This window comes from Prinia subflava, chromosome Z, assembly GCF_021018805.1.
Source record: "Prinia subflava isolate CZ2003 ecotype Zambia chromosome Z, Cam_Psub_1.2, whole genome shotgun sequence".
Lineage (NCBI taxonomy): Eukaryota > Metazoa > Chordata > Aves > Passeriformes > Cisticolidae > Prinia > Prinia subflava.
Window position 1 is genome coordinate 65,145,887 of NC_086283.1, and position 25,691 is coordinate 65,171,577.

The window sequence follows — 25,691 nt, forward strand, 5'->3', positions numbered from 1 at the left end:
TCATTGTAGTGTCAGCACTTTTCAGGAGTAGTTATCTGTTGTTAAGCAGTTAATGATAAACCTGGTAGGTGACAGTTGAAGCTTGACTATAAGAAGTGGTAGGGAGAAGCAGCAGATAGGAAATCCAAGGATATGGGAACCAAGAACTGATGATGAACACTAGAAGGATGGAAAAGGAACACAAGGAAGCTCATCCAGACAGTTTTGCAAAGACCACTCAGTACTATCCTTTTTTCTTTCCCATCTCTAAAATAAACAAACAATTAAAAGTTGTAGTGGAAGATTTTTTTTTCTGCCTTTCTTTCAAAAAAAACCCCCACCAAACCCACATCTCATTTAAAACCTGTTCTCTCTCCCCCAGTGTCCCAACATATCTTAGTGCTCATTAAAGGCTGTTTGTTCCATGCGAATAATGTCTGTTTCTCATCTTTTTTTCTGAAAGGCGGGAGGAGGTGCATGGAGAAGCCCAGCGGGTACTGAGAACATTTTCTGGAAAAAATGAAAAGGAGAGTTCTGGGAAACAGATGCCTTCCTTCCCTGAAATGGTCTATTACATTCAAGACAAGGTACAGTGCTTCTGTCACAGTAAATGACAAATAGATGCATGATGCTCAGACATGGGTTAAGTGTGGTCTTGCCTTCCCTGTGTCTGCTACAGCTGCCCCAAGGAATTAAGTTAGTGAAAATCAAAGTAAGGACCACACATAGTCTTCCATTGCTAAGATTACCACTTGTCAGCACTTTCTGCTGGCAGCAATTGCAAGAGATCCAAGTGTTAAGTAGCGAGGCAGATCTTTTAACAAAGGGAATGTTTTGCTTTCTTGCAATTTGTGCGGATGATATGTGGAATGAGGAATCCAGTTTTCAAGACTTATAATCCAGCATGTTTCACAAATACAGTTCCTGAAAGTGCAAGAAGACTACTTTTGGTTTGGCCCAGTGAACAATAATATATATAGACCAAAAAAAAAAAAAGGCTAGGAAAAGAGATACTAGTACAAATGAAGAAGCCTGATTTGTTGACTTAAAGGGTTAGTTTTTCATTTTCATTGCAATTTGTAGAATAATGGCCGTGTAACTAGCCTTTCATAAGTTTAGTTGAATGATGCACCGTAAATTGTGCCACTCAGTTTACTCACAACTCTTTGTACTGACAGCTCATCTGGAGAAGTGCTAAAATATAGTCTGTTACACACTTCTGTATATAGCAGCTATACTAGGCTTATAAGCAGTAAAGGAGCTGTAGAGAGTCACTGACAATATTTTTTCCTGTGATAGCCTACTTTTTAAAAAAATGTCAGTAGTATGTAATGTTGAAGCACATGTGATACCAGAACTCTTACAGCTGAGAGATTTCTTGTGAGATGTGTGCTCTGATGGTGTTGTACTCTACTAATACTCTGAAGTATTTGAAGTGCTATGACAAAACTTGCCTTTATCTACTTAAATAGGCAGAATCCTGCCTATTTAAGTAGATATAAAAAAATTAAGAAAGCAAGTTTGAGTTTTAGATAACATTCTTACGTTCTGTCCCCCTGAAGTTAGTTTAAAGATTTTCCTTAACATTTGTAGTGTAACCAAATAATTATGGACCAGTATAGTTTAATCACTACTGACAAAAGCAAGAGACCCTCAGTCAGGGGTGGGGGGGTGGCATTAAATATTTTTTCAAGCATTTTTTAGATTTTCTTTGTGTCCTGAATGTGTATTTTAAAAGTCCTAGAGGTATAATTATTTGTTTAGTTATCTCAAAGAGTGATTTTTCACATACTATCAATAACCTGTGGCTTCTGGAGATGTTAGAGAAGTCTGTGTGCATTGCTTGGCACAGCTGGCTGAGATGAAAAATGCATGATTTAGCATGATCCTTTTCTCCTTCTGAAAGAAAAATATATACGTAAGAGAAGGACCCAATCAGCTGGGTATGGGTGGGAATCCATTCCTCAAGGGAGTGACTGTCTTTTCACTAAATCAGGTTTTCTTTAATAATTCTGTATGTCTTTGAAATTAGCATTGCAAAAGATCATACCATGTTAAGGGGACTGAGGATCTGTTGTCTTCTGCAACTGCCTCAAAAAGTGTTTACTCAAGCACAAGGCTGCCTGACTGAATCAAGCCCTACCACTGATGTACATGTTTTGTGTTTAATATATACATCTTGCTTTTCTACAACACTTGCAGTGGGTGTCACTTAAAACCTCCTGTTTCAATGTTTTTCTGCTGGCATATTCCTGGTTGTCAAAGTATTTACATGGAAAGAAGTTGCTCACTTGCTGCTACAGCCTTCCACGTACCAGGTAGAGAAATTGTCTCTGAGTCTCTCGCAGTCTGAGAGTCTCCCTGGACTTGACTGGCACAGCACAAGGCACCCACCTCCCAGGGCTGGGGAAGCCTGGCTGCTGCAGCCTCTCCGGGCAGAGCTGCCATTTTAAAGCTTTCTGGCTGCCTGCCAAGGGGAGGCTCAGAGTTTGGAAGTTTATGGGGTACTTTACTTCTAAGTGCTTCTTTATTTCCTGAAAGGAGGAAAGAATGTTGTACTCCTTCAGCCTCCCCTGATATTCCCTCTCATGCATTCAGAGTTTCCACTTTCTGAATTGATGTAAAGCAGATTGACCTGACTATTACCAAGTACACTGTGCCCTTTTTATTACAAAGCTGTTACACATTTTCAGTTGCTAAGTGGAGGATTAACACAGTCACATCAGCAAAATTTTGCTGAGCTTTCCAACATCTCTGCTATTATAGGGCTGAATATTTCACTTTTAATATATTCTGTTGTTTAGGCCACTCACCGAATGAAAACTCCAGCTAAATATATGACTGGAACTACAGCTTTGCCTTTTAATCCTGCCACATTTGGAGAGGTAATTGTCTGGTTTTACTTCCTCAGATATGTGTACCACTATTTATCTAGAGGACTGTGTAAGAAGCTAACAGGTACCATAAGTCATGCTACATTCTAAAATTCTTTGAAACAGATGTTGCGAGTAACTCTGCATCCTTTGTCCTTAAACAGCAGTCTGAATAAGATCTTCAGGGCGGGCTTGGGAGGAATGCTCACAAGAGGGTTACTCCACTGCTTTGTGCAGCATCTCTAATGGAGTAGCATTAGGTATCAGGCAGTTCTGTGCAGAGGTCCCATTATGCTCGTTGGGGATCTTTTTCTGACAGAATCCCAGGCTTCAGTGATCTGTAGACACAAACTGAGATGGGGAGCAAGATCTGTATTAGCAATGTGTCAGGTTGCGTTTGTACACATGCCAAATTGGTATAGGGTACAGGCTGAACTCCCTGCAAGCAGTTATGTCAGCTGATGATAAACCAAAAGTCTGCATATGATTTAATCTTTAGAGAGTGATGTAGGGTTGTCAGGCCTATTGCAGAAAGTGGTCCTAGGATTAGTTATATTTTATATTTGTTCCTGTCTCTGTACTAACTCTTCTGTCTGTATTTGATAAGAGAAAAAATTATTCCATTTTGGTTACATTGAATACAGCATATTCTCTGCTCTTTCATCTTCTGCATGTTTTTTTCAACTGCTTATGCATTCAGGATGCTGTTTTTTTATCTTCTCTACTTAGATAGTTCTCTATCTGCGGATGTGTCTTGCTCACAGTGCTGGTGTGGTGCCAACCTCACAGAGCTTGGCAGATATGCAGGATCATGCTCCAGCCATTGGACGTTACATAAGAAACCTCATGTCTGGCAACCACATATCCTTCTCTTCCTCCTCCACTTCAAAAAGTGCGGAAACCAACCCTGTACATATATATATTGGCCTTCTTCAGCAGCTCTTAGCTGGTGTTGGAGGTAAGAAGCTGTGTGCAGCAGTATCCTGAAGAAATAAATGTCTTATCTTACTAGAAATGAGTTGTCTTGTACTTTGAGCTTGGCTTCAGCAATCAGAGTTGAAACACAGACTGTATATTATTTAGTTTAAACTTGTTTTCCTGTGCTATTTTGTAGGTGGAGGAAAGCATTGCTATAAAATTGCAGCATCAGTTGACATAATAGTGTAAAATTGTGAAGTCACTTGATATGACAGCTTCCTCACCAGTGAATGCTGTGACTTCCTCGCTCTGATATAGCCTATCTGCCACAAGTGTAGTCTAAAACATTTGAATGCATTTTGAACAAATTACTACTACAGTGCTTGCTTTTATTAGTTTCCCCAATATATCTGATAAACATAGCTATTCTGTATTGTTTATTATTTCTAGTGAATTACAAATAAATGCTTGAAATGTCTGATAGTTCTTTACCTCACTTTAGCACGGAATGTTACATTCTTGTAAATACTGGAGTTGTTTAATAACTGGTTCTTTAACTATTGTCTAGGTTTGCCAGTCATGTATTGTCTTCTAGAAGTTGTTTCAGTGTATCCAGAAAAACTAGCCACCAGATTTGTAGACAAAATAGATTGGATCAAGGTATTGTGGAAGCCCTTTTTTTTTTTTTTGGTGGTTTTTTGAGGGGTGGATGAAATTTGGCAGTAGCAAAGTCTGGCATATTTTCCATGCTGAAACAGAGTATTATTTCCAAATATGCACTTGATTTGAAATCTGGTACTTCTACTCACAGTCAACACCTGATAAAATGTTGTATGTGCCAGGATGGGGAGAATAATTTTTCAGTTCTTTTGTATTACTGTTTTTGTTCATTCACTTACATGTTCTAGATAGTCAATCGTCTCTCCTGTTGGTATAGTCATCCATTTCTTTCTCTGCAGAAAAAAACTGAAGATAAAATTCTGCACATTTGTGACAATGTGTGTGTTTCAGTGGGAAGATGTGAATGACTTCTTAGAGGATGAGATTGTTTACATCCCTAGTTGTTTTAGAGACCTTTCTGTGGAGGTTTTTTTTCCTATTTATTAGCCCCAGACAAAAAAAATTAGTACTCTGGAGTCTGCTTGGGAATAAGCCAAAGAGAATTCTGCTTACCCTAGATTCTTTTCTCAGGCAATTCTTTGCTTTTTCAGGATTTTCCTTAAACATCTAGGATTTTTGAAGGTCTTACAAGTTGGCATTGCTTTCACTGGGGTAATCTGGCAGAAACAAATACTTAGTCAACGTTAAAAAACATTAGAATTTGTTCTAATAGTTTCTCCAGGTGATATCTGTGCTGCATTTCACTATATACAGGTTATCACTTCTCATTTAAGTGCAGGTATGAACCACACCGGAGAATACTTAAAAACATTCCCCTTGTCAGTATTCCTCATAGTTTGTAGAAAACCCTTCTTTGTCCTTGGCCTAGTGTCCATTTACAGAATTAAGCTTCTAGGGGTAGTTATTGATAGTACAGAGTTTCAGAAATAGTGTTGTAAATCATATTTCATGTGTTTTTGCCTTGCCAAGTGAAATAAACAGGTTGAGGGATTTGTTAGAAGTCAGATATGTGATCTGATGATGCTAGATTAAAGTTAACATTACATTTCATAAGCTTGACAGATCATTTCTTATTTGTTTGCGTGCTCATTTTGGTTTCTTTGTGGTGGGCCCAAGGCACTCAAAGATTTGGGTATGAATTTTTCGTGGGAATGTGTTGCATTATACATCAAATTGCTGGTAGTGGTAAGATTATGTCATACAAAATTACCCAAAGCCTCCAAAATTCAAATTTTAATAACTTACTTAGACAATATGAGATCTCAGGTACAAATTGGGTAATTTTGCTGTGAGAACTATGATTTCCTGGACACTTGTTTTTGGTCATGGTTGGATTTGAATGAAGAGGTTAACCCTCTTCAGGGTTTTTTTTTCCCTTTGGTTAATAAGAACGGTATGGAAGCCTCTAGCAGCTCAGGGAAAGTAGTGGTTTAGGGTGTGTTTTTTTTAACACAGTATGAATGCAAAACCTGGAAGCTCTTAGCTGAAGACAATTTGGCCAAGAATTCGATCTACATGTTTTGACATGGAGCTGGTGGGTGGCCCTCTTGTGGCTAGTGGTCTTTATCCAAAACGCTCAGTGTGTAATGAATGCTTTGTTGAATTAGGGCTTTCTTTCTTATTTAGTGATAATGCTGTTGGTTTAAAGAGTGCTTTCTGAATTAAGAACTATTTATGTATCTCTGTGACAATTGTCTTTGTGTATTGAAGCTCTTTGTGAGCAGACTGGGTAAGTAGCTGCTTCCATATTTCATAGTTTGTTTTTTTTTTAACTCCCATAGAACCTGATGAACACTAACAAAGAGGAAATGCGTGAGCTCGCAGCTCTGTTTTATTCTGTAGTCCTGTCCACAATGTCTGGAGATGAGCTTAGAGCATCCTTGGAGCAGCTGATCAAGATGACAAAAGACAACCATGTAACTGCCTTCCTTTGTCGGTTTCTTGTTTTTTCTCATGTCACGTAACTCATAGGATATTTTAATGTCACCATGTGTCCAGGACGTATTAACCTTGATCAGGGTGTAAAATTAACTAACTGACTTTCAGCTGGATAGTGAGAAAGGATTTTTGTTGTAGGTGAGTGCAACCAATCTTTAAATAAATTATTCCATGAAGAATAAGATCTGTTAAGATCAGTAGGAGGATTTCCTGGAAGCACGTCCCAAGCAAAGCACTATCATGTGTTTAATCAGTTTTAGCCAGCTAAATAGCCACATCCCATTGAGTGGTAATGGATCACACCACCTACCTGAAACTGTTCACCAGTTCCTTATTCCTGAGGACCCACAGAATCAAGAAAATTTTTAACTTGTTAAATGTTCAACTCATGCCCTCCTGAGCAATAGTTGCCTCCTGGGTCCTTGCTACCTCAGGATCTTGTGTTTTGTTAGGGCTGTGCCTTCTTTATTCTTGCCCCGACATGGACTCCTCCACAGCTGTGTCTTTACATGCTGGGTTTGCCTGCCTTCCCTTCTTCAGCAGCTCCTTTCACTTCCCCTTATCCTTATTTCTCCATTTTGCCACTGCAAGCATGGAAAAGGAATCCTGAAAACAAGTTGGTCTGGTTTCTGTGTGTGTCTTGAATGTGTGGGAGGGAAAAGGAGTAACATTTCTAGGTTCTATTTCCCCAAAACAGTTTTGTATCAGTCTTTCTAAAGGACATGAAGGGCCACCATTTTACATTGCAGGTAACAGGCTGACAAGAAGTGCTGATTGCTTTATGTTGTAGTTAACAAACATGATTTATTTTGAATCTGTGAAAGCTCTGCCTGTGAGCCAAAGCCATGTCATTGCACCGTTTTGTGTAGGGCACAGCTCCTGCAGTCACGAAACCAGTATAGATGGGTCCCAATCCCCCACTGCGGTGCTCTGCTCCACTCACCCATGTGAACTGTGAAAATAAAAAAAGCAGGGTGTTCCCATGCCTTTGTGAGTCTGAGTTAGGTAGAGCTCTGACTTGCTGCTACTGTACAAAACCACTTAAATTTGTACAGCTAGGGGTGGTGGTCATCCAAGTGTCTCAGTAAGAACTGCAGTGTGAATGGATAACTAAAGTGGAGATGAGGGAAAGATCTATCTTCTGCTGGCTTTGCTGCAGTGAGACCACGTCAAGGAACAGCCCCTGGTGACCAGGCTAGGCTGAGGGTCCCATTCTGGAAGCACAATTGCCCTGGTGCAACATTTATAGTGTTAAGAGGTATGAACTAATCTAAGCTTAAGCCCCCACACCCTTCCCTTTGTTGTTTTTTTCCCAGTTAGGTAGCATTTGAGTCTCACAACCTTGTTTCTCCACAAAATCCTCTTGCTAGAATTCAGTTCTAGGAATAAACATGGTCATTAAATAGTTCCAGCACCAAATCCGCTGGAGAAATTGATGTTCTTGACATTTAATTATATTAATCAGGTTTCACGATTTGTGGCCCGCCAAACTGTAGCGGCATTGCCTTCAGCATAGGCCAGTTGTGTTTTCATTCTTAGCCATGCAAATGTAGAGCAATTATCTTCTACTTCTTTTTACCAAAAAGTACATTTTGTCCCCTTAGTCTGAATATGTCTGGTTTCTAAGTAGAGATAAAGTAGTTTGGGGTTTTTTTAAGTCTAGCTACCAAAGGGTAGCTTTAGGAATGTGAGTGCTGGTGATAAATTCCTAACCTGTCCTCCTAGATCTCTTAAGTTTTGTTAATTAATCTTGAAGGACTCCATTCATCAGAGAGCACTAACAATATCAAGCTTTCTGTTGTTTCATTATGTGTTAGAGCTCTGCATTCTTCAGGGTGCCTTCTCATCTGGCTTGTGCATATGTGTTTTTAAATCAGTGCTTTGTGCAAAGTGTTGCTTACTTTGAAAATGAGATTTTTTTGCACTGTTGGTGTTGTCTGTAGAGCCCGGAGGTCCAACATGGATCCTTGTTGGCTTTGGGATTTACAGTAGGAAGGTACTTGGCCAAGCGGAAAATCAGAACAATGGAGCTACATGACATAGAAGAACCAAACACTTCGGTCATGCCGGAACAAGAACAACTTATAAAGTCGACAACAGAGACAATAGGTAACTTCCTGCTAACATTAACAGTTGTTGTTTTGTTAATCCATCTCAGGCTGAGGATTTTTCTGAGATACTCAGCCCATAGATAGTGTAATCTTGAGTTCAATTTTTGTGATAGAATTTACAGCCTGTGAGAACGTAATCTGATTAGATGCATGGACCTTTCAACAAAACCTAGGTGGACTTTGTAACTTGCAGACCAAAACAGCACAATCAGGAGTGGTGTCATTGCCTAGAATCCTCTCAATGTTTCCTTTCACTTCCATTTTTTTTCTAACATAATGCTTCCTGCCAGCTGTAGAGGAGATTTAATGCTTTGCTTCTTGCATGGATAAAATACAACTGCCTGCCCACTGCTAGATAATAATAATACAAAGTCTGAGTCATCCTGGTGTGGTTTTCTCTGTAGGTTCTTTTTTGGACAGTACCTCTCCCTTCCTTGTGGTGGGTGCTTGTATGGCTCTTGGGGAGATTGGCAGGAATGGCCCCTTGCCGATCCCCAACGAAGGAACAGGATTTACAAAGCTGCAACTTGTTGAAAACTTACTGGCCCGAATCCCTTCCAGCAAGGAAACAAATAAGGCAAGATTTTTGTAGTGTTCTTACAATTCCTGGTCATTTCTTGAATGCTCACTGGGTGTATATATTACCTGCCAAACTCAGCCTCATTTTTGAAAGGAATTAGGCTTTTTGTTAGCTTTAGTGAGTTGGGTAGGGTCAGAGTCTTTGTAATATTGTTTAGCACTTATCACTTGTGCTTTCTATTGTCATAACTAGGGGCTTAAGAGATGAAAATGCGAATGGTCTTAATTTTAATTAAGAAAAATGTGAGTATCTTCTTTTACCTGCTCATAATCCTCAAAGGTAACAGGAAATTTGTTCTGATCTACTTTGGAAAAGAGGTGCACTTATTGATCTAATAAGGTGCTTGTGTGTACATCTGATACCTTGAGTGATGCTTCAGCAAGGGTGAGGAACAGTGGGTTTAAAGTGCATCTTCTGGACTTACAGGAAGGTTATATGATGGTGTTATTTTTTTGTTTGTACTTAAGATGAAGGAACGAGCAATACAAACATTAGGTTACTTGCCAGTGGGAGATGAAGATTTTCCCCACCAGAAGCTACTGCTGCAGGGTTTAATGGATTCTGTGGAGGTGAGACACTATCAATGTATTATCCTTTATACTACAGTGAGTATTTCTCTTTGGATGCTTTTTTATGTATTCTAGAGCCAGATTTACAGAGGGAGTTGACTTTTTTGTAATAGTGCTTCTGGGTTTTTTGAAACTGCCTTGAAATAGACAGCAGAGGTAGAGATTGGACCTGGTAAAAAGGTTTTATGCTGCAGTGTAAAAACTTGCTAGTGCAGGTCTCTGCCTCAGTCTGAGACAAATACTCATTCTCCTTCAGGAGTCTTACGGATTTTTTTTTTTGTACACTATGTGAATAAAATCTCAAGAGCTTATTAATAAAGCCTTAGGCCTGTACTTTAGCCTTCAAAAGTACCCTGAAAATAGGTAATATAAATACCTCTGAACTATGTCAGCTAATACAACTCATTTGAATTAGACATTTATGGGAATATATGTATCTCTTGTCCATCTAAATGCATCATTGAAGTGTACTGCATTCTTTCACAGTACTTCAGAGCTTCTATACATATTGCAATATAGCAGATAACAAAATTAAATAAAAGAAGTTTTTTTGTGTCCTTTATTTCTGGCTTGTTTTACCTTTCTTCCTTGCTGATACTAACATAGGATTCTGCATTGTAGAAGTGGCTATTGAGTATCAGACAGGCAAGCTTTACTGAGTCCTCCAATTCTGATGTGGTCAAACAAGCAAGAACCACAAAATTATGGAATGGTTTGGGTTGGATGGGACCTTAAAGATGTTCTAGTTCCAATCCCTCTGGTGTGGGCAGGGACACTTTACACTAGACTAAGTTGCTCAAAGCCCAATCCAGCCTGACCTTGAACACTGCCAAGGCTGGGGCATTTATGGGCGACCTCTTCCAGTGCCTCACCACCTTCACAGGAATTTCTTCCTAATAGTTCAACTAAGCATACTCTCAGTGTGAAGCCATTAACCACTTGTCCTATCACTATACTTAAAATGCTTAAGAATACGGAGAATACTGTGTACCCAAACATCAAAAGATGTTTCTGTGTTTTTCTCCTGTAACTGCAAGGGGACATTGCGACTTTTTTATAAAAGCTGTACTTGAAAAAACCTATTTATCTTAGATTGCAGGAAACTAAGGGCTTAATTCTCCAAGAGCCTGAGCATTTTGTGCTTCTGGAGCATAAGGAAAGCTATCTAGAAGGTACTCAGTGGTTGTGGAAACCAATTCTTACAATGTAGAATTCATCATAAGTACAGACAAGAAAGTGGCATATCCTGTTTCTGAAGGCTCAGAGAATAGTGTAAGGAGGACAGAGGAGCAAAACAAGTATCATCTGAATCATTTCAATGTGGAAAACAGGTTTCTGCATCTTTTAAGAGATCAGCTTCTGGATGGAATGACAGGAGACTATTTCCCTTTTACAGTAAAGCTGTAGCAATTTTTACTGATCACTATCACATCATTTTAACTTTCTTTTATTTTTATTCAGTTGATTTCTTTCTTTTCACCAAGTTGAGCTTCTGCAGAGACTAGTAAATACTTTGTCAAAGGTATGCTTTAAAAATATGTAGAAATTTTAGCTTTTATCATTCAATTCAGACAGTTTGGCATTGCCTCATTTTCCAGCTTCAGTGGTTCTGAGGTGCCACATAGTCTCACCAAAAGAGTGATGTTACTGATCTTACCATGCTGAACATTGGGAATGGGAAAGAGACTGTGGTTTTGTGGATGAAGTGCCAGAAATGTTGGTGTGTCCTTAATTAATGCTGTCTGTGATGCTCTGATGTATTTTTTCAGGCCAAACAGATAGAGTTGCAGTTCACTGTTGGTGAAGCTATTACCAGTGCTGCTGTTGGAACCAGCTCAGTGGCTGCACGGGATGCATGGATGGTCACAGAGGAGGAATACATCCCTCCTTCAGGTAGGCCTTTCTGATGAAAGGGCTGGGTTGAGAAACGTCTGGACTAACTTGGCTCCAAGCTACATTTCTGTGGTGTTTGGTTTGTAACAGAACATGCAAGAGAGGTTTTGTGTTTGTGGTTATATACAGGTTGTTTTACCTCTTCATGCCCTTCTGCTCAGAGGGCAGAAGGCTTTATTCATGGGCTGTTTAAATAGCTTCTTATGTAATTTGTTACCACTTTGTATTTGTTTGAGTTTTTTTTATTTTTTGTTTGCCAAACAAAAACAGTTTAAGGTTTTTAATACAGAAGTCTTTTAAAATACCATTTTGAAGCCTGAACAGGAAAATAGGGTTATAAAATCAAATTGCAAGTGTTTTAGAAAGACTTCAAATGATATGATTAAGTGAAATGTATGTGCAGTAAATGCAGAAATTCTGTTTAAGGACTTAGATTCTGTACCCATTGAAATAAAAGTGTGACAAAAGGCTATCATCAAGTCAGGCAACTGTAAATGTCAGTCTCAGATCTGAAAACACATGTTTTAAATTTTGTGAGAGTGGTCTTAGATGTGTAGTGTACACGAAGCTGAGCATGTCATATAAATTGAACCTTGTCATTTCTCCAGAAACTATAATCCTAACAAAAAAAATAAGTTTTGCCCTGAGTCTTAGGCTATGTGAATGGTACCTCTTCTTGACCACAGGCTCTGAAACATGTTCATGAAGGGTTAGGAGGATTCTGTATTTCTATTATTTATTCTACTATTACTACTTTCCCACTGACTCCGGTGACTTCCAAAATAAGCAGAGATTAAGGTGTCACCTGAGTACTCTTGAGTTCATTAGGTTTTTCATTGTTTTTATTTAAGTGGTTGTGGACAGTTTTTAAAAGTTCTTCCTCTCCACCTTTATTTTTTTCATATAGATTTAAAAGTGAATGATGTGGTGCCCTGGGTCCTAGACCTTGTTTTGAATAAGCACATCATCAGTCCCAACCCACATGTTAGGCAGGCAGCTTGCATCTGGCTTCTGTCATTGGTGAAAAAGCTGAGCACCCACAAAGCAATTAAGGTAAGAAGTATGTGTTTTTGTAACACTGGCTCCTTGTCCCTGTTTTTGCTTCTCACCTTATTTCTGTCCCTTCCTTCCCCTTCACTTCTATTGCCTGTTTTTTCCCCATGCTGGTACAGTGTTTACTGAGGGCTTTTTGAGACATGGCCTATCTTTTGTTTCTAGAGGAACAGACAATCTGGCAGATGAACAAGGGTGTTTGTCACTTTTGTAAACATCTGACTTACATCCATGTCAGAGTAAGCTCAATGTAAATAGCTGTTGTAAGATGAAGTAGCACTACATCTTCCCTTGGGAAAAAGAGTTTGGTATCTGTATAATGTTAAGGGTTTACATTGAGAAAATATTTTCGAGAGGTCTAGGAGGGGAAGGATAAGGAGAACATTGTTTAAGGTGTTTGTCTTTGGTACCTAGGAGCAGTTACTGTGTTCTTCATCTACTGTATTTTTGGTACGTTTTATGAACCTTATAGTTAAAGTCCTTGTCCATAATGAGAGAACGTGAAAAGTCCTATACAAAGACAAAATAAAACATTCCCAACCAAAATGTCCTCTATCTGCATAGAGGTACTGTGGACTGTGATAGGACCAAGTAACTATTTTGTACTCTCCAGGTATTAATAAAGAGCTTTGGGACAAGCTGCTTAGCAAATGTGAGCTTTTATATATAAAACATTGCCACATATTGCACTCATCTAAACAGTACACCTTGTAGGCGAATGGCACAACTCACCAGTTTGGGGATGAGGAAAGCCCTATCTGGCTGCAAGCCAGATTTATGATGCATTGCTACCTTGTATTAAACAAGGAAAATGAAATATGTGGTTTACTAATGGCATGGTGTATGTACAGGGTGGGCTGGACAATTAACTGTTCTCTTTTGTGAGTGCCAGTCAGACTGCTGCTTGTGTGTCTGGAAAGAGAGGCAGTTGTTGTCATAAGTGTAGCTCAAATGGGCAACTCCACTGATTCAGTACCCTCTGTTTATCTGTTGGAAACTTGCCTGGAGACCAAATGAAGGATCCAAAGCAATGGTTTTTTCTTGCCTTACAGTCTCATCTCAAGGATATTCAAAGTGCATTTGTTTCAATTCTGTCAGACAGTGATGGTAAGTACTGTTGCACCCTAAGGAGTTGTGTTTTGTGGGCATTCAGCAGACTGGAGGGAATCTTTCAATAGGCTGAAAGTCGGATACACTCTGTGAGTCAGCATTGAAAGATGACTGTAGGAACTTCCCATTTCTTATGTTAATTAAGAATGATTTCTTTTCTAGGCATCATGTGCAGAGATAAGAAGCATAGCTTTTTAATGCATTTGGCTAAAAAACACACTGCATTTGCCCCTTCAGCCTGTAGGAACAGGAGTGGTGTTACTGCTGCCCTGTTTTGTACAGCAGGATGTATTCATTGCACTTGACTCATCACAGAGTTCTGCATGGACAGAAACTCTTAGACCTCTTCAAGCTGACACAATTTGGCTTACAGCTCTACCCGTGGCAGCTAGTGGAAAGAGTGGTGTCCACCAGCCTGTGCACAGCTCAGTGAAGCTGAAGAGAGTATTACCACGAATTGGAGGTGCAACCAGCATGTCAGAAGACATGCTGGTTGCATGTATACATGCTGGTTGCTGGCTCTTGGAACTCTTTCTGCTGTTTTCACAACTTGCAGTAACAATACTTACGTGAAGATGTCACCTAATTTGAAAGGGTCTAGGCCTTCAAAACAAATTATAGCTTCAAAATGCAAAGTTTGTGTCATGACAGACTAGATTTGCATTTAAGTGGGGAGCTGTGAAGTGCAACACAAAGTTGTGTTTGCTACATCCTGATTTTGGTTGAACCTTACTTTTGAAATTTGTGTACGGCTTACTTACATGCTTATCTTGAATTTTGCATGGTAAAATCTCTTGCAGAGCTTAGTCAAGATGTTGCTTCAAAAGGTCTTGGGCTGATATATGAACTAGGAAGTGAACATGACCAGCAGGAGCTAGTCACTACGCTCGTTGATACCCTTATGACTGGGAAAAGGTACAGTGAACTCAGAACACAGCGAGAGAGTACTCTGAGTTATGTGTCTGGTGGGAATAAAAATGTTCCTCCTTTTTACGTGGAAAGAGGTGTTTTTGGGGCCAAATGCAAGCCAATGTCCATTCACAGAGAGTCAAACAGACATTTTTTAAATTAGCTTAGAGTATTTTGACCAAAGTAATTCTGGTTTTGTTCCATTCAACAAAGCTTCAAAATCACATGTCAGTCCTGATTCAAGCAGTTCAAATCAGTTGGGATTTGGTTAGATTTGCTACTTGCTGCATTGTGTAATTGCAGAGAATAATGACCACTTGCAGCAACTCTGCAAATTGTGAATGTCGTAGAAGTGGTGACTTGTGCTGAAAGCACCTTTTGCTAAGGCAGTGTTGTTAATGGTCACTTGTCAGCTTTAGTATGAAGAATGCTGGTCTCACAAGACTCATGGCTATTCTCCTGTCTAACCTGGTGTAGATTTGGCCACAGGATGATAAAAAACCTAGGCTTGGAGTGTAGAGATTCAGTGGTGGTAAGCAGGAAGAAATAAGATTAATTGAATTGGTATTTTTTCATTTTGAAGTAGAGATTTGCTTTCCATTATATGGCTCATGTCTGGACAGAATTAAAGAGTCATCATTCAGTATTTTGGATTTCTGCCTTTGCACAGCGGCACTCTCACTTGCTGCAATGTATTCTTAACATTACATGTGATACAAATTAATGACATTCTTTACAGTGTGTGTAGCTTTGCACACCTATATGTTTTTTGTGGGATTGGAGCTGAAAAAATTGTGAAGTTCCTGAATTAATAAAGCAACATTACCTGTTCTGTAGTATGCAATGTATTCAGTGGTAGAGTTTGGTAACACTAATACTGGACCTCTTTTCTATCAGAGCCAAACATGAGATGACTGGAGAAACTGTGGTATTTCAGGGAGGTCTGAGTAAAACCCCAGATGGGTAAGTTTACTGTAGTCTCTTGGCAGAGACACAGTACTGAAACAGAATTCCCTAAAAGATCTGCTTCCTGACCTTTTGTTCCTTCTTGTTCTCTAAGTTACTGTAGCTATTTCTGTATATCACAGATGTGCTACTCCCCTTTCTCTGCCTGCTTTAGGATGTGAATTGAAAAAAGCTTTACATGTTGCAGCATTTATCTATCTAGAAACAGTAACACTGACATCCCTTCTGCTTTTCAAAGTCAAGGTCTTTCTACCTACAAGGAGCTTTGTTCACTGGCTAGTGACCTCAATCAGCCAGACCTGGTGTACAAATTCATGAATCTGGCCAACCATCATGCCATGTGGAATTCTCGGAAGGTAATGCTCTGCTTTCATGCAATTTCAATTCCCACTGTGAACTCTGGAAGCAAAATCCGTTTCTTTATTCCTGGTTATATGGTTTTATGAATAGCTGCATGTAGAGGATGTTGATGCTTTGGTATCAGGCCAAGGCAAATTTAGCAGGCTGAGAAAAAAAATTAGGATTACTTGAAATTCTTACTACAAAACTTTGGTATCAGAGTGTTCATATAATCCTACATTCCCTTCTGAACCAACTGACATACTTTTATTTTTTTGAGTGTGCTTAGAAAGACAGTCCTTAATGTGTTCAAACAGTTATAGTATTTTGAAAACTGGATGAATTTTTAGATGCCAAGGAAAGTGATCTTTGTTATCTAAGGAGGCAGAGCAGAAAGTAATCAGCCAGTTGCTAAAATCATTGTTGTTGAAAATATCAGTTTTTAACCCAAGTTTTGATATTTTAAAGCAGCTGAGAGCTTCAGCAAAGCCAAAATACTATTGGATCCACTTTCAGGTGAAAAAAGGAGTATCATAAGTTTGAAGATTTAGGTGTACTATTCAGAGCTTTGATGTGGGGACTCCTCCCTGGCTTTACAGAGGCATGGAAGAACTTGTTTTGAATCTTGCCGACACCACTTAGTGCAAAAACAAGTCCCAGCTTTAACTCTCATCGAGAGTTTGACAATTCAGCACATATCGCAAGACCTCCCTTGGCACTGTGACTTCAAAAGCACAGGAACATAGTTAGGTTCCTGACCCTTGTGGAATTTCTCCAGTCAGGATAAATCACGAAAATCCACTCAGAAGGTGTGAGTTGGGCTTTGACATTTGAAGAAGTTGCAGAATCTTTTAAGTTGAAAGGCACATCTGGAAATCTGTGCTCTAAACCCCCCACAAGAGCTAAACAGAGCATGCTGTTCAGGGCCTTGAAGGTGATGCCTTGCTTTTCCTTATACTTCCTGTGACTTCTTGCTTTTCATGGCAGTGGTCCTAACTGAAAATGTGTCTTTATTGCTGATTCCTAGATTAACCCAAACAATTCATTCTGTCCTGTGAAGTCCCTAGTGTGGAGTTTTGAGTGGCAGCTTTTGCCACTACAAGTCAGAAAAAATGCAGTCATTAGAGGCAGTCACTGCACTGCCTTAATTGAGTCATTTCTTCTTGGGCTATCCTGCCAAATCCTGTGGGACTTCAGAGGCAAGCCTCATTTCCACTGTATTAGAAGTGACAGTGGAACTGACAGTGTTGGGAGAAAGAAAAGGTCGTAGAAGAATACTTAAGTTTAAAGTGAATATGGACAGATGCAAAACACAATCCCCAGAAATTTCAGGTTTTAGAAATAAGGTGGAGTTACTTTGTTTTTAGTTTTTCAGTTCCTAAGTTATTCTAATTCTTCTAAATCAGAGTTGTAAGGAAGCAATGGCCCACCTTCAACAGTTTTGCCAAGAGGGTATCTCTTTTGGAAAAACATATTTAAATCATCATCATTTTAATTCACCAGTTCTACTTCTGCAAATGAGATCAATCAGTATCTTGAAATAAAGGTTGGAAGAAAGTTTTGAAATAGTGTGCTGTCTGCTGAGTGTGATTGTGTGCTTGAGATCACTGTGATACTGTAGCAGTGAGGATGGGCTAATTCTGGTACCCTCCTAGACCTTTTGATTTGGTCTAAATCTGAACCATGTCAGTCAACTTTCCCTCTGACCATAGTGTGCCCATGAGCAGTAACTGAGTGAGTGAACAAGGTTCAACAAATACTATTTTGTTGTCATTTCAGGGAGCAGCTTTTGGTTTCAATGTGATAGCTGCCAAGGCTGGAGAGCAGCTGGCTCCATTTTTGCCCCAGCTTCTTCCCCGGCTCTACCGTTACCAGTTTGACCCCAACCTGGGCATTCGACAGGCAATGACCAGCATTTGGAATGCGTTGGTCACTGACAAGTCAATGGTGAGTGAGCAGCAAAGTGCGGTGAGGGGCTTGGCTGCCAGCCAGCAATGTACTGGAGATCCTCATGGTACTCGTGCATTTTGTGAAAGGAGGGGTACTGCAGAAAGGGGTGAGATATGGCACTGAAAATTAGACATTTGAATCTGTGGATGAGCTTGGAGCTTGCGCACAGGTTTTACCCTGTCTCTCATATGTGAAAGGATATTGCAGACCTGGTTTGTTCAGCCAGCATTAAAATTTATGATTTCCTTAAAATGAGGTCCTTCCACTTTGATATTGCTTTGATACTGCTTATGAGGAGCTTTTCAGGAATCCTTATGGTCTTCATAAAGGAGGAGCATCTAAATATAGATCCTCAGTTTTTAAGTGGGACCAAGCCCATGGTTGGAGGCTATTTCATCAGTTTGAGGAGAACTCCTCCCAGGTGTATTGAAGGAATAAGTGATTTCCATAACATGCCGCTGCTCTGGTTCTGTAGGGCTTGGAATTGGGTTTGCATTTTTTTCATCTAGGAAAGCTAATCTTAATGTGAAATCATTTACTCTGATCCCTCATCAAAGCACAACTGCTTCTTGAGTAAATACATGCTTAATGTTGCATTTTAACAGTTCAGCTGATAAAGGCCTTAGGGGGGCTTTTTCTATCTTTGAGAATGTTAACCACTTGAGCAGTGCAGAGAAAGGCATGTCTAAAGCACAGTCAGAGAAAGTTTGCACAGCACTGGCAGGCATTAGTGCATCTGATGTGGCTGAAAGCAGGTTGTACTGTCCAAAGGGACTGTTTTTTTACAGAGGGCTGGACAAAGATGCATAACTGTGTTTGTTTCATGATTTTTCCTTTGTATAATTATAGGTTGATAAGTACATGAAGGAAATTCTTGAAGACTTGATCAGTAACCTAACCAGCAGTCTTTGGAGGATCAGAGAATCCAGGTATTACTAGGAAAAGTATGACATTTGTCTTTGAACTTGGTTCTTTTCTCTTGTTCACCATACACTTAACCTGAAGAAGTTGAGGGGGGAAAGAGGACATATCCTTTCATCATGATGGAGCCCAGCCTTGTAGCCTGCCCTTGGAAGTATGATACAATCTCGAAGCTATTTGCCTGAAATTTTTAATTGTGTGTAGCTTTATACTAAACAACATTTTCTGAAGAATGAGTTTTCTGGTACTTGTTCTTGCCTGTCCTTAAATCTGACATAATGCTTCCTCTTAGAAAACCTTGTCAATCTGAGAATTATGTATTTGGCAGCAGGATGCCATTTTTAATAAACTGCTTTTTGTTTTTAATAGTTTGTAGCTATGCTCTATTGAAAACCTCCATTTCAATTTCAATTCCATACTTAATATCATTTTGGTTTCTTCTTATCATGTGCTTAAAGAAAAGAAGACTAGAACAGTTTTGTCACTGGAATGCTTGCAGTGGCAATTTTGACCACAGCAGCCTTTTTCACCTTCGTCACCTGTCTCAGGTTTTACCTGAATGACTGAGCACTTTTTTTCTCTGCCGAAGGAGACATTCTTGTGACAGAGTAGACTTAACATTTGGGGAAAGTAAGGAGTGTGAAACAGTTCTCATTTGTCTTAACTATTTATTTATATTTATAAGCATATCTGTATATGTACACTTATATCAAGCAAGAACACTGTGTGAAAGAAATAAAATCCCGTATTTGCAGTTGTCTGGCACTAAATGACTTACTAAGAGGAAGACCTTTGGATGACATCATAGACAAGCTTCCAGAGATCTGGGAAGTCCTGTTCAGAGTGCAAGATGACATTAAGGTAATGGAACTGAGAACTGAATAGGAATCTTCAACAAACAGTACAGTGATCAAGCTCTGAGGTGTTTAAAGAGAGATTCTCTGACAAGTCAGCTTGTCAGAGCCAGTGGAAATTTTGAGTATTAAGCAGATTAGAAATTCATGCTCCTTGAAAGTAAAATTTCCATGCCACCTTGGAAATTCTCTTTATGTTTGAAGTGTTTGGTTTTGTTCCTGATGTGTTTATTCTAGATGATTTGAAAATTTTCATTGGTATAAAAGAATTCCTGAGTAGTTGCTTAACTTTTGAATATAGAATCATTTATTATGGGCTGCTAGTGTGCTGAACTGATGTGTGGTGATATATGGTGTGCTGAACTTGGATGTATGAGGTCAGAGTTCTTCAGTTTTCAGCTCTGTCAATATATTGATTGTACTGGTTACTCAGATGCACCAAAGCCAGAATTTCTTTTAACAATGTTCTAATGCTTTCTTCTAAAGCTATTACTACTTTATGTTAAGTATTGGACATGAAGATAGCCTTGTCTGTTCTAGTGTTGATGCTTATCAATTAATATTAATCATTCTAGAAGAAAAAAATAACAGAAATAATTGTTGACTTTGTTTTTAGGAGACTGTGCGAAAGGCGGCAGAACTAGCCCTAAAAACTTTAAGCAAGGTAAAACTCTACAATGTTGTCATATGCACATGTAGGAAAGACATGTATGGTTTTTATGTCGGGATTGACCACAGACTATATTTACTATAGACTTGTCTTCAGAGGACCTCTAGTGTAAGATCCAGTTGTGAAAGACTGAACAGCCTCCTAGAAAGCAATCATAATAAGCATCACCACATACTCCCCTATACTTTTATTGTTGCTAGTAAAGTCCTGCTGATTGAGGGTAATGAGATGTTAAGGTCTATACAAGCAAAGGAAGGATATAGTAAACTGTGTTTTTTGCCTCCCATGTTGTTTTTTCCTTACTTGGAGGTGGAATTTAAGTAAACTTAATTCAACAGTTTACCAAGACTGATCTAGTTGACCAAGCCTGGTGGTACGTCACTGGTATGAAATGGAGTAATTGTGTATGGACTTCTCTGTGATGCTGTTGCTGACATGGTTTTTTGGATGTAGTACACATATATCACTTGATATTTTTTTGGTAATCCTCTAAAAAAAGTCGCATTGGTGGCAGTGGATCTAAAGTGCTGTATTTGAAATCACAGTCTTCATAGTGCATTACACTTTAATGCTGCAAGTAAGGATCTGGTCCCAAAATGTTGTTGTGAAATCTTGTAATTGCAGCATCTGTTCTCATCTGGGAATTGCTGCTTTGCTGTGTGTAATGGTTGAGTCCCCATGGCTGAGATAGGCTGTCCTTCAACTGAGAGGCCATTTAGTTCATCTGTTCATCCAGATTCCGGTCAAGGCCTGCTAGGCTCTGAATTTGCCTTTTCTGGAAGTGGATTGTAGTTGAAACACCTTTTAGGGATGACTCTTAAGGGCTTGACTACCTTGTGGAGAGAAGATGAAGTTGTAACAGAGCCTGGGCTTGGCTATGAGCAGTTTGTCTAGTTGCTGTTGGTTTCTTCTGTCTGAAGGAGAAGGTACTTTAATATGATCTGAGGAGGAGGTTTGTACATGTTTGCAGCACTGATTCTCACCTGTCCCCAGGTCTGTGTGAAAATGTGTGACCCCTCTAAAGGAGCAGCAGGTCAGAAGACGATAGCTGTGTTACTCCCTTGCCTCCTAGACAAAGGAATAGTAAGCACAGTTGCTGAAGTCCGGTCTCTCAGGTTAGTTTTGCACCATGTGAGTTCTCTGGGGGTTGGGTCGTGACTTGTCCTGATAACACCAAACTTATTCAGCTGAGCTGCAGAATGTTCTTTGTGTTCAAAGTGACAAGTTACTCCCCAAAAGAGCTTTCCTGCTGATTTCTTTTTTCACAGTTTAAACAGCAGCCCTGAGAACTCTACCTGTCAGTTGGGAGTATGTGGCCTCTCTGCAAATGCCCAGATTCAGTTCCCAGCAGGAAATTCTTTTCTCCCTGTAGAAATGGCAGGCTGATCCAGAGGCAGTGTGCCATGCTAAGGCTGTCCTTTGGGACTGGCATATCTGGATTGGTTGCAAACAAAAAAGTCCCATGGTCCTTCAAACAGCCATGTGTGATTTCTCAAGTGCTTGTGAATACTGACAGTTCACATCCCAGATGTGACTGCATTTAGTCATGCTGTTCAAATACATTTTATGTCTTGTAGCAGTTCAATGTCCCTTGATGTATTGGGACTTAATATGCTTGTCAAATTATAACCTAGTTTATTCTTCCCTTTGACTGGGGGCCAGAAAATCTGGAAAATTCAGAGTTGGAGGGTAGCTAGCTGGTCTTCACAAAAATAATTATTAGGAAGGCTAGAAGGCTTCTAACAAGAGAATATTTCTTGAACATTTTTCATTCCTTTTGAAGATATGAAAACCCTTTGCCAAAATGCAGCAAGAGAGATGTGATCAATCTGAAACTGACTAGTAGGGTTTGAATATATAATTATAACTTATCTTTTCTTGGGCAGAGACAATGGATGTCTCAGGGTGACTTTGCCCAATGCTTGTTGAAAACATTGGGGTGTGTTATTTCTTCCCACATCTGTCTACAGTACTGCCTCTTTGCCCACTTCCTTTGTGATTCCAGGGCCAAAGTAAACAATCTCTGGCCAAAATATATATAACATCCTTTGGAAGCTCAGGGCTAGGGAATAATTTTGGTTAAGCAAAAATTAAACATGGTTTTGTTTGAAGGAAGATTCATATTAGTATATCTGGATTACAGTAGATCAGAGAGACTTTTCAGTCTATGCGTATCTCTGTTGACCTTCCCTTCGATCATCTTCCAGCATTAACACTCTTGTGAAGATCAGTAAAAGTGCTGGGTCTATGCTGAAACCTCATGCACCAAAACTTATCCCAGCCCTGTTGGAATCCTTGAGTGTGCTGGAACCCCAAGTCCTCAATTATTTGAGCTTCTCTGCAACAGATCAAGAGAAAGTAAGTGCAGCTGTAACGGGGTAGTATCAACACAACAGAGATAACAAAGATTTAATCTTCATTCAGTGAATGGAAAAATATCAGATTTGGTAGAGAGATGTTCAAAAAGTAAAGAGAAATAGCTAATAAGTTACTTAAAAGTTTGGTCACATAATATGGCTGGATTAATGTAGAAGATTTTTTGAATGATTTGGTTTATTTTTATTCTCTAGACCGCTGTATGTTTCCAAAAGTGAAGAGCAACCTTAGTAATGTGTTCTTAAATGTCACTGCTGGTTTTTCTCAAGGGATTTACTTCAGGACTTCATATAACTTAAATTGGAAGGTGTTCCATAGCATTATGGGCTGGAGGTGGATGTTGTCAATATCATGTCCTTTAATTGTTAAAGAACCATATTAATCAATCACAGTCTTCTTGGGAAGTGATTGAAACCCATTGATTAGAAACAACTTTATCTAATTTTGCTGTGGCAGGGAAGAGGGTCAACTAGATTATCCCTTTGCAAGTAAAAAGGGAGTGAACAATGTGAACAGTTCAGTGAGAGATTTTGTCTCTTCCTTCCCCTCCCACTCCACCCCGCTTTGTTTTCTCTTCCTCTTTCCCTCCCTCTGGAGCATCTGTCTGCCTCTGAAAGGGAAACATTCATAGTCTGTAGGCATAATTGATTTTTCCATGCATCTGAAGTAGATTTTACTGTAAGGTGGTTAAAGCTGATGTTGTTGCCCTTTCTGCTGTTTTCGTGTTGTGTTTCCACTTAGATTTGTTTGATGGTTTTTGTTTGTTTGTTTTTTGGTTTTTTTTAAGACTGCGATGGATAGTGCCAGACTTAGTGCTGTCAAGTCATCTCCCATGATGGAAACCATTAACATGGTAAGTATTGATTTCAGAAGGGTTCCAGTATAAGGTATGTTGTAGAAGAATAGGAATTCAAATGGAAGCTTTAAATGAACCCATTGTAATTATTTGGGGTTCATTTTCTAATTGCATCTCCATCTAGCTATCTGTACACTTCCTTTGTCCTGTACAGACTTCTCATCATGCCACCAGTGCTTGCCCCTCAGATCAGTTGTGAGTAACTTTGGCTCCATTTGGAGTCACATAGATTGCTTCTTTATCTGAAGATCTGCCTGCTTTGATTAAGAGGGTGTCCTTCGAGTACTTTTCTTTGCATGGGGACTCAGCTGGTTCTGGGTTGTGTTAGCTAGCATTTCTCTTCATCTCTGGCCCACAGCTCCAAAACCAACTTCTTACCTAGGCCTTCTGATGACAGTCATTGTTGGTAAGGCAGAAATGCTGTTCAACATTGCCTTGTGGTGCCTTAGATATTCCTATCTGGGCTTTGCCCATACTTTCATGGTGGAAATATATGTATAGAGAAAATGCTGATATCACTGGAAGCACTGTCAGCAGGTGGTGTTTGGCACCTGGTGTTTGGCAGCAGTTTCCTGCTGCTGGAGGAGGAGTTGCTGATGCCCATACGCTGTGCTGTAGGATCTGTCCTGGCAGAACTCCCTGTCCTCTGTAGGAACCTGTTCCTTCCCAGAAAAAGGCCCCTCTTTTCTGCTGAGGCATTGCACACAGCCAGGGGCATGTGGGCAGATAGAGAATGTGAGGGTTGAGCAAGTCTGGGGGGAGTTGTAGCCACCAGACCAATTTATTGTTTCCTCGACTTATGGAAGAAGAGCAACAGAAAGTCCTTCTGTACCTAACAGTGTGTGGAGTTGAGTTTTGGTGTCAGGTGAAGTAGTCTCTATTAATAGAGTGTAAAGCGTTGGGAATGAAAGGCTCCATGTAAAAGTGTGCTTGCTGCAACCCTACAGGCTGCAGCAGCTGCTGCTGTCCCTCCTCCAGGCCATGCTCTACTCCTGCCAGCCCTGGGGGAACAGCTGTGGTGCCCTGAGTATGGATTGGGATTTTGTAGGGTAGGGAGAGATAGTAAATAATGACTTCCCTGGAGTATTGCAAAGATGTCCTAGCTTATAAGCAACCTCCTCTAACCTTGGGCTGGCTGTGAGATTATATGGGTAATTTCCTTCACCATACCAGTGATGGAGGGGGAAGTAACAGTTGATCTGACTTTGGAAGTTAAGTTACCTTCATTTTGTGTATGATCCTTGAATCTGCTAGAGAATGGATCTCCCACTGCAGACAGTGTGTTACACACAGTGCTATTAACATGGGGCTTTCTGTTTTGTGCTGTGGCATTTTAGGCACAGCAGATTAAAAATTATACTAATCACATTCCTTTTGTACCTTTATGTAATTTATGCCACTTGTTTATCTTGACCAGTTTAAAAAACTGTCTTGACTGGTTTCATGTCATTGTCTAGTTTGGATGTTATTGCTTCCTGGTTTCAGAGAGTTCGGGAAATGTTGGGTTTTGTCCTAAGATACGGATGCCTTTGCATCTTGTTCTCACTAGTGTGTTAGTTTCAGGCTTCCTGAAGAGTTGGAGTGCAGGAGCACATCAGTTCCAGCAAATGCTAGTTTTAGCAAGGTCAGCTCAACAGAGAAGTGGGACAGAAGAATCTGTATGTGGTGGAATCCGCTTCATGCTGGCTTTTTCTCATTATGCAGCAAACTCCTGTGATTCAGCTGAGGACCAGCCAGCATTGCTGAGGCTGCCTCTGCTAGAAATACACTAACTTTAAGTTTGCCATCATTACTCTTTTTTTTCCTTCTTTCTTTCTGTTTTTTCTCTCACCATCTCTTACCTTTCTCTAGAGCTTGCAGTATTTGGATGTGTCTGTCCTCGGTGAGTTGGTCCCTCGGCTGTGTGAACTGATCAAAAGTGGAGTTGGCCTTGGCACAAAGGTACATCTGTGGTTTTAGTGGTTCTTTTGGAAATGAAGAAGGGAATATAGGGCAATGTCAATGTAAATATGGTTCCCTGACTATGTTTTTTAAAGCAACATCTTGGGTTCATACATACTGGAGTCATTTGACATCTGAGTCTCACTTTACAACATCACTCTTCTGAATGTGTGCTACCCTAGCCTCCTCTAGGCTACATGGCTGCTGTGCTCTGTGACACATCAGTACAGAAGGTTGTCCTTGATTGCTGCAAACCTTCTAGGA

General features: G+C 39.8%; 1 protein-coding gene across 6 annotated transcripts in view; it reads left to right on the forward strand.

Annotated features, from left to right (window-relative positions):
* ECPAS (Ecm29 proteasome adaptor and scaffold) overlaps nt 1–25,691 on the forward strand; it is a 61,527-nt gene that overhangs the window by 25,347 nt on the left and 10,489 nt on the right. For all 6 annotated transcript variants that reach the window (XM_063424012.1, XM_063424016.1, XM_063424013.1 and 3 more), the window contains 22 exons: nt 443–566; nt 2,784–2,864; nt 3,582–3,810; nt 4,339–4,430; nt 6,173–6,307; nt 8,273–8,438; nt 8,845–9,017; nt 9,488–9,589; nt 11,359–11,482; nt 12,390–12,535; nt 13,588–13,642; nt 14,446–14,560; nt 15,452–15,517; nt 15,759–15,876; nt 17,639–17,806; nt 18,659–18,738; nt 19,486–19,591; nt 20,201–20,248; nt 21,248–21,369; nt 22,462–22,612; nt 23,418–23,483; nt 25,338–25,427. In XM_063424012.1, the coding sequence (XP_063280082.1) occupies nt 443–566; nt 2,784–2,864; nt 3,582–3,810; nt 4,339–4,430; nt 6,173–6,307; nt 8,273–8,438; nt 8,845–9,017; nt 9,488–9,589; nt 11,359–11,482; nt 12,390–12,535; nt 13,588–13,642; nt 14,446–14,560; nt 15,452–15,517; nt 15,759–15,876; nt 17,639–17,806; nt 18,659–18,738; nt 19,486–19,591; nt 20,201–20,248; nt 21,248–21,369; nt 22,462–22,612; nt 23,418–23,483; nt 25,338–25,427 (2,557 nt within the window). The remainder of the gene's footprint in view (nt 1–442; nt 567–2,783; nt 2,865–3,581; nt 3,811–4,338; nt 4,431–6,172; nt 6,308–8,272; nt 8,439–8,844; nt 9,018–9,487; nt 9,590–11,358; nt 11,483–12,389; nt 12,536–13,587; nt 13,643–14,445; nt 14,561–15,451; nt 15,518–15,758; nt 15,877–17,638; nt 17,807–18,658; nt 18,739–19,485; nt 19,592–20,200; nt 20,249–21,247; nt 21,370–22,461; nt 22,613–23,417; nt 23,484–25,337; nt 25,428–25,691) is intronic.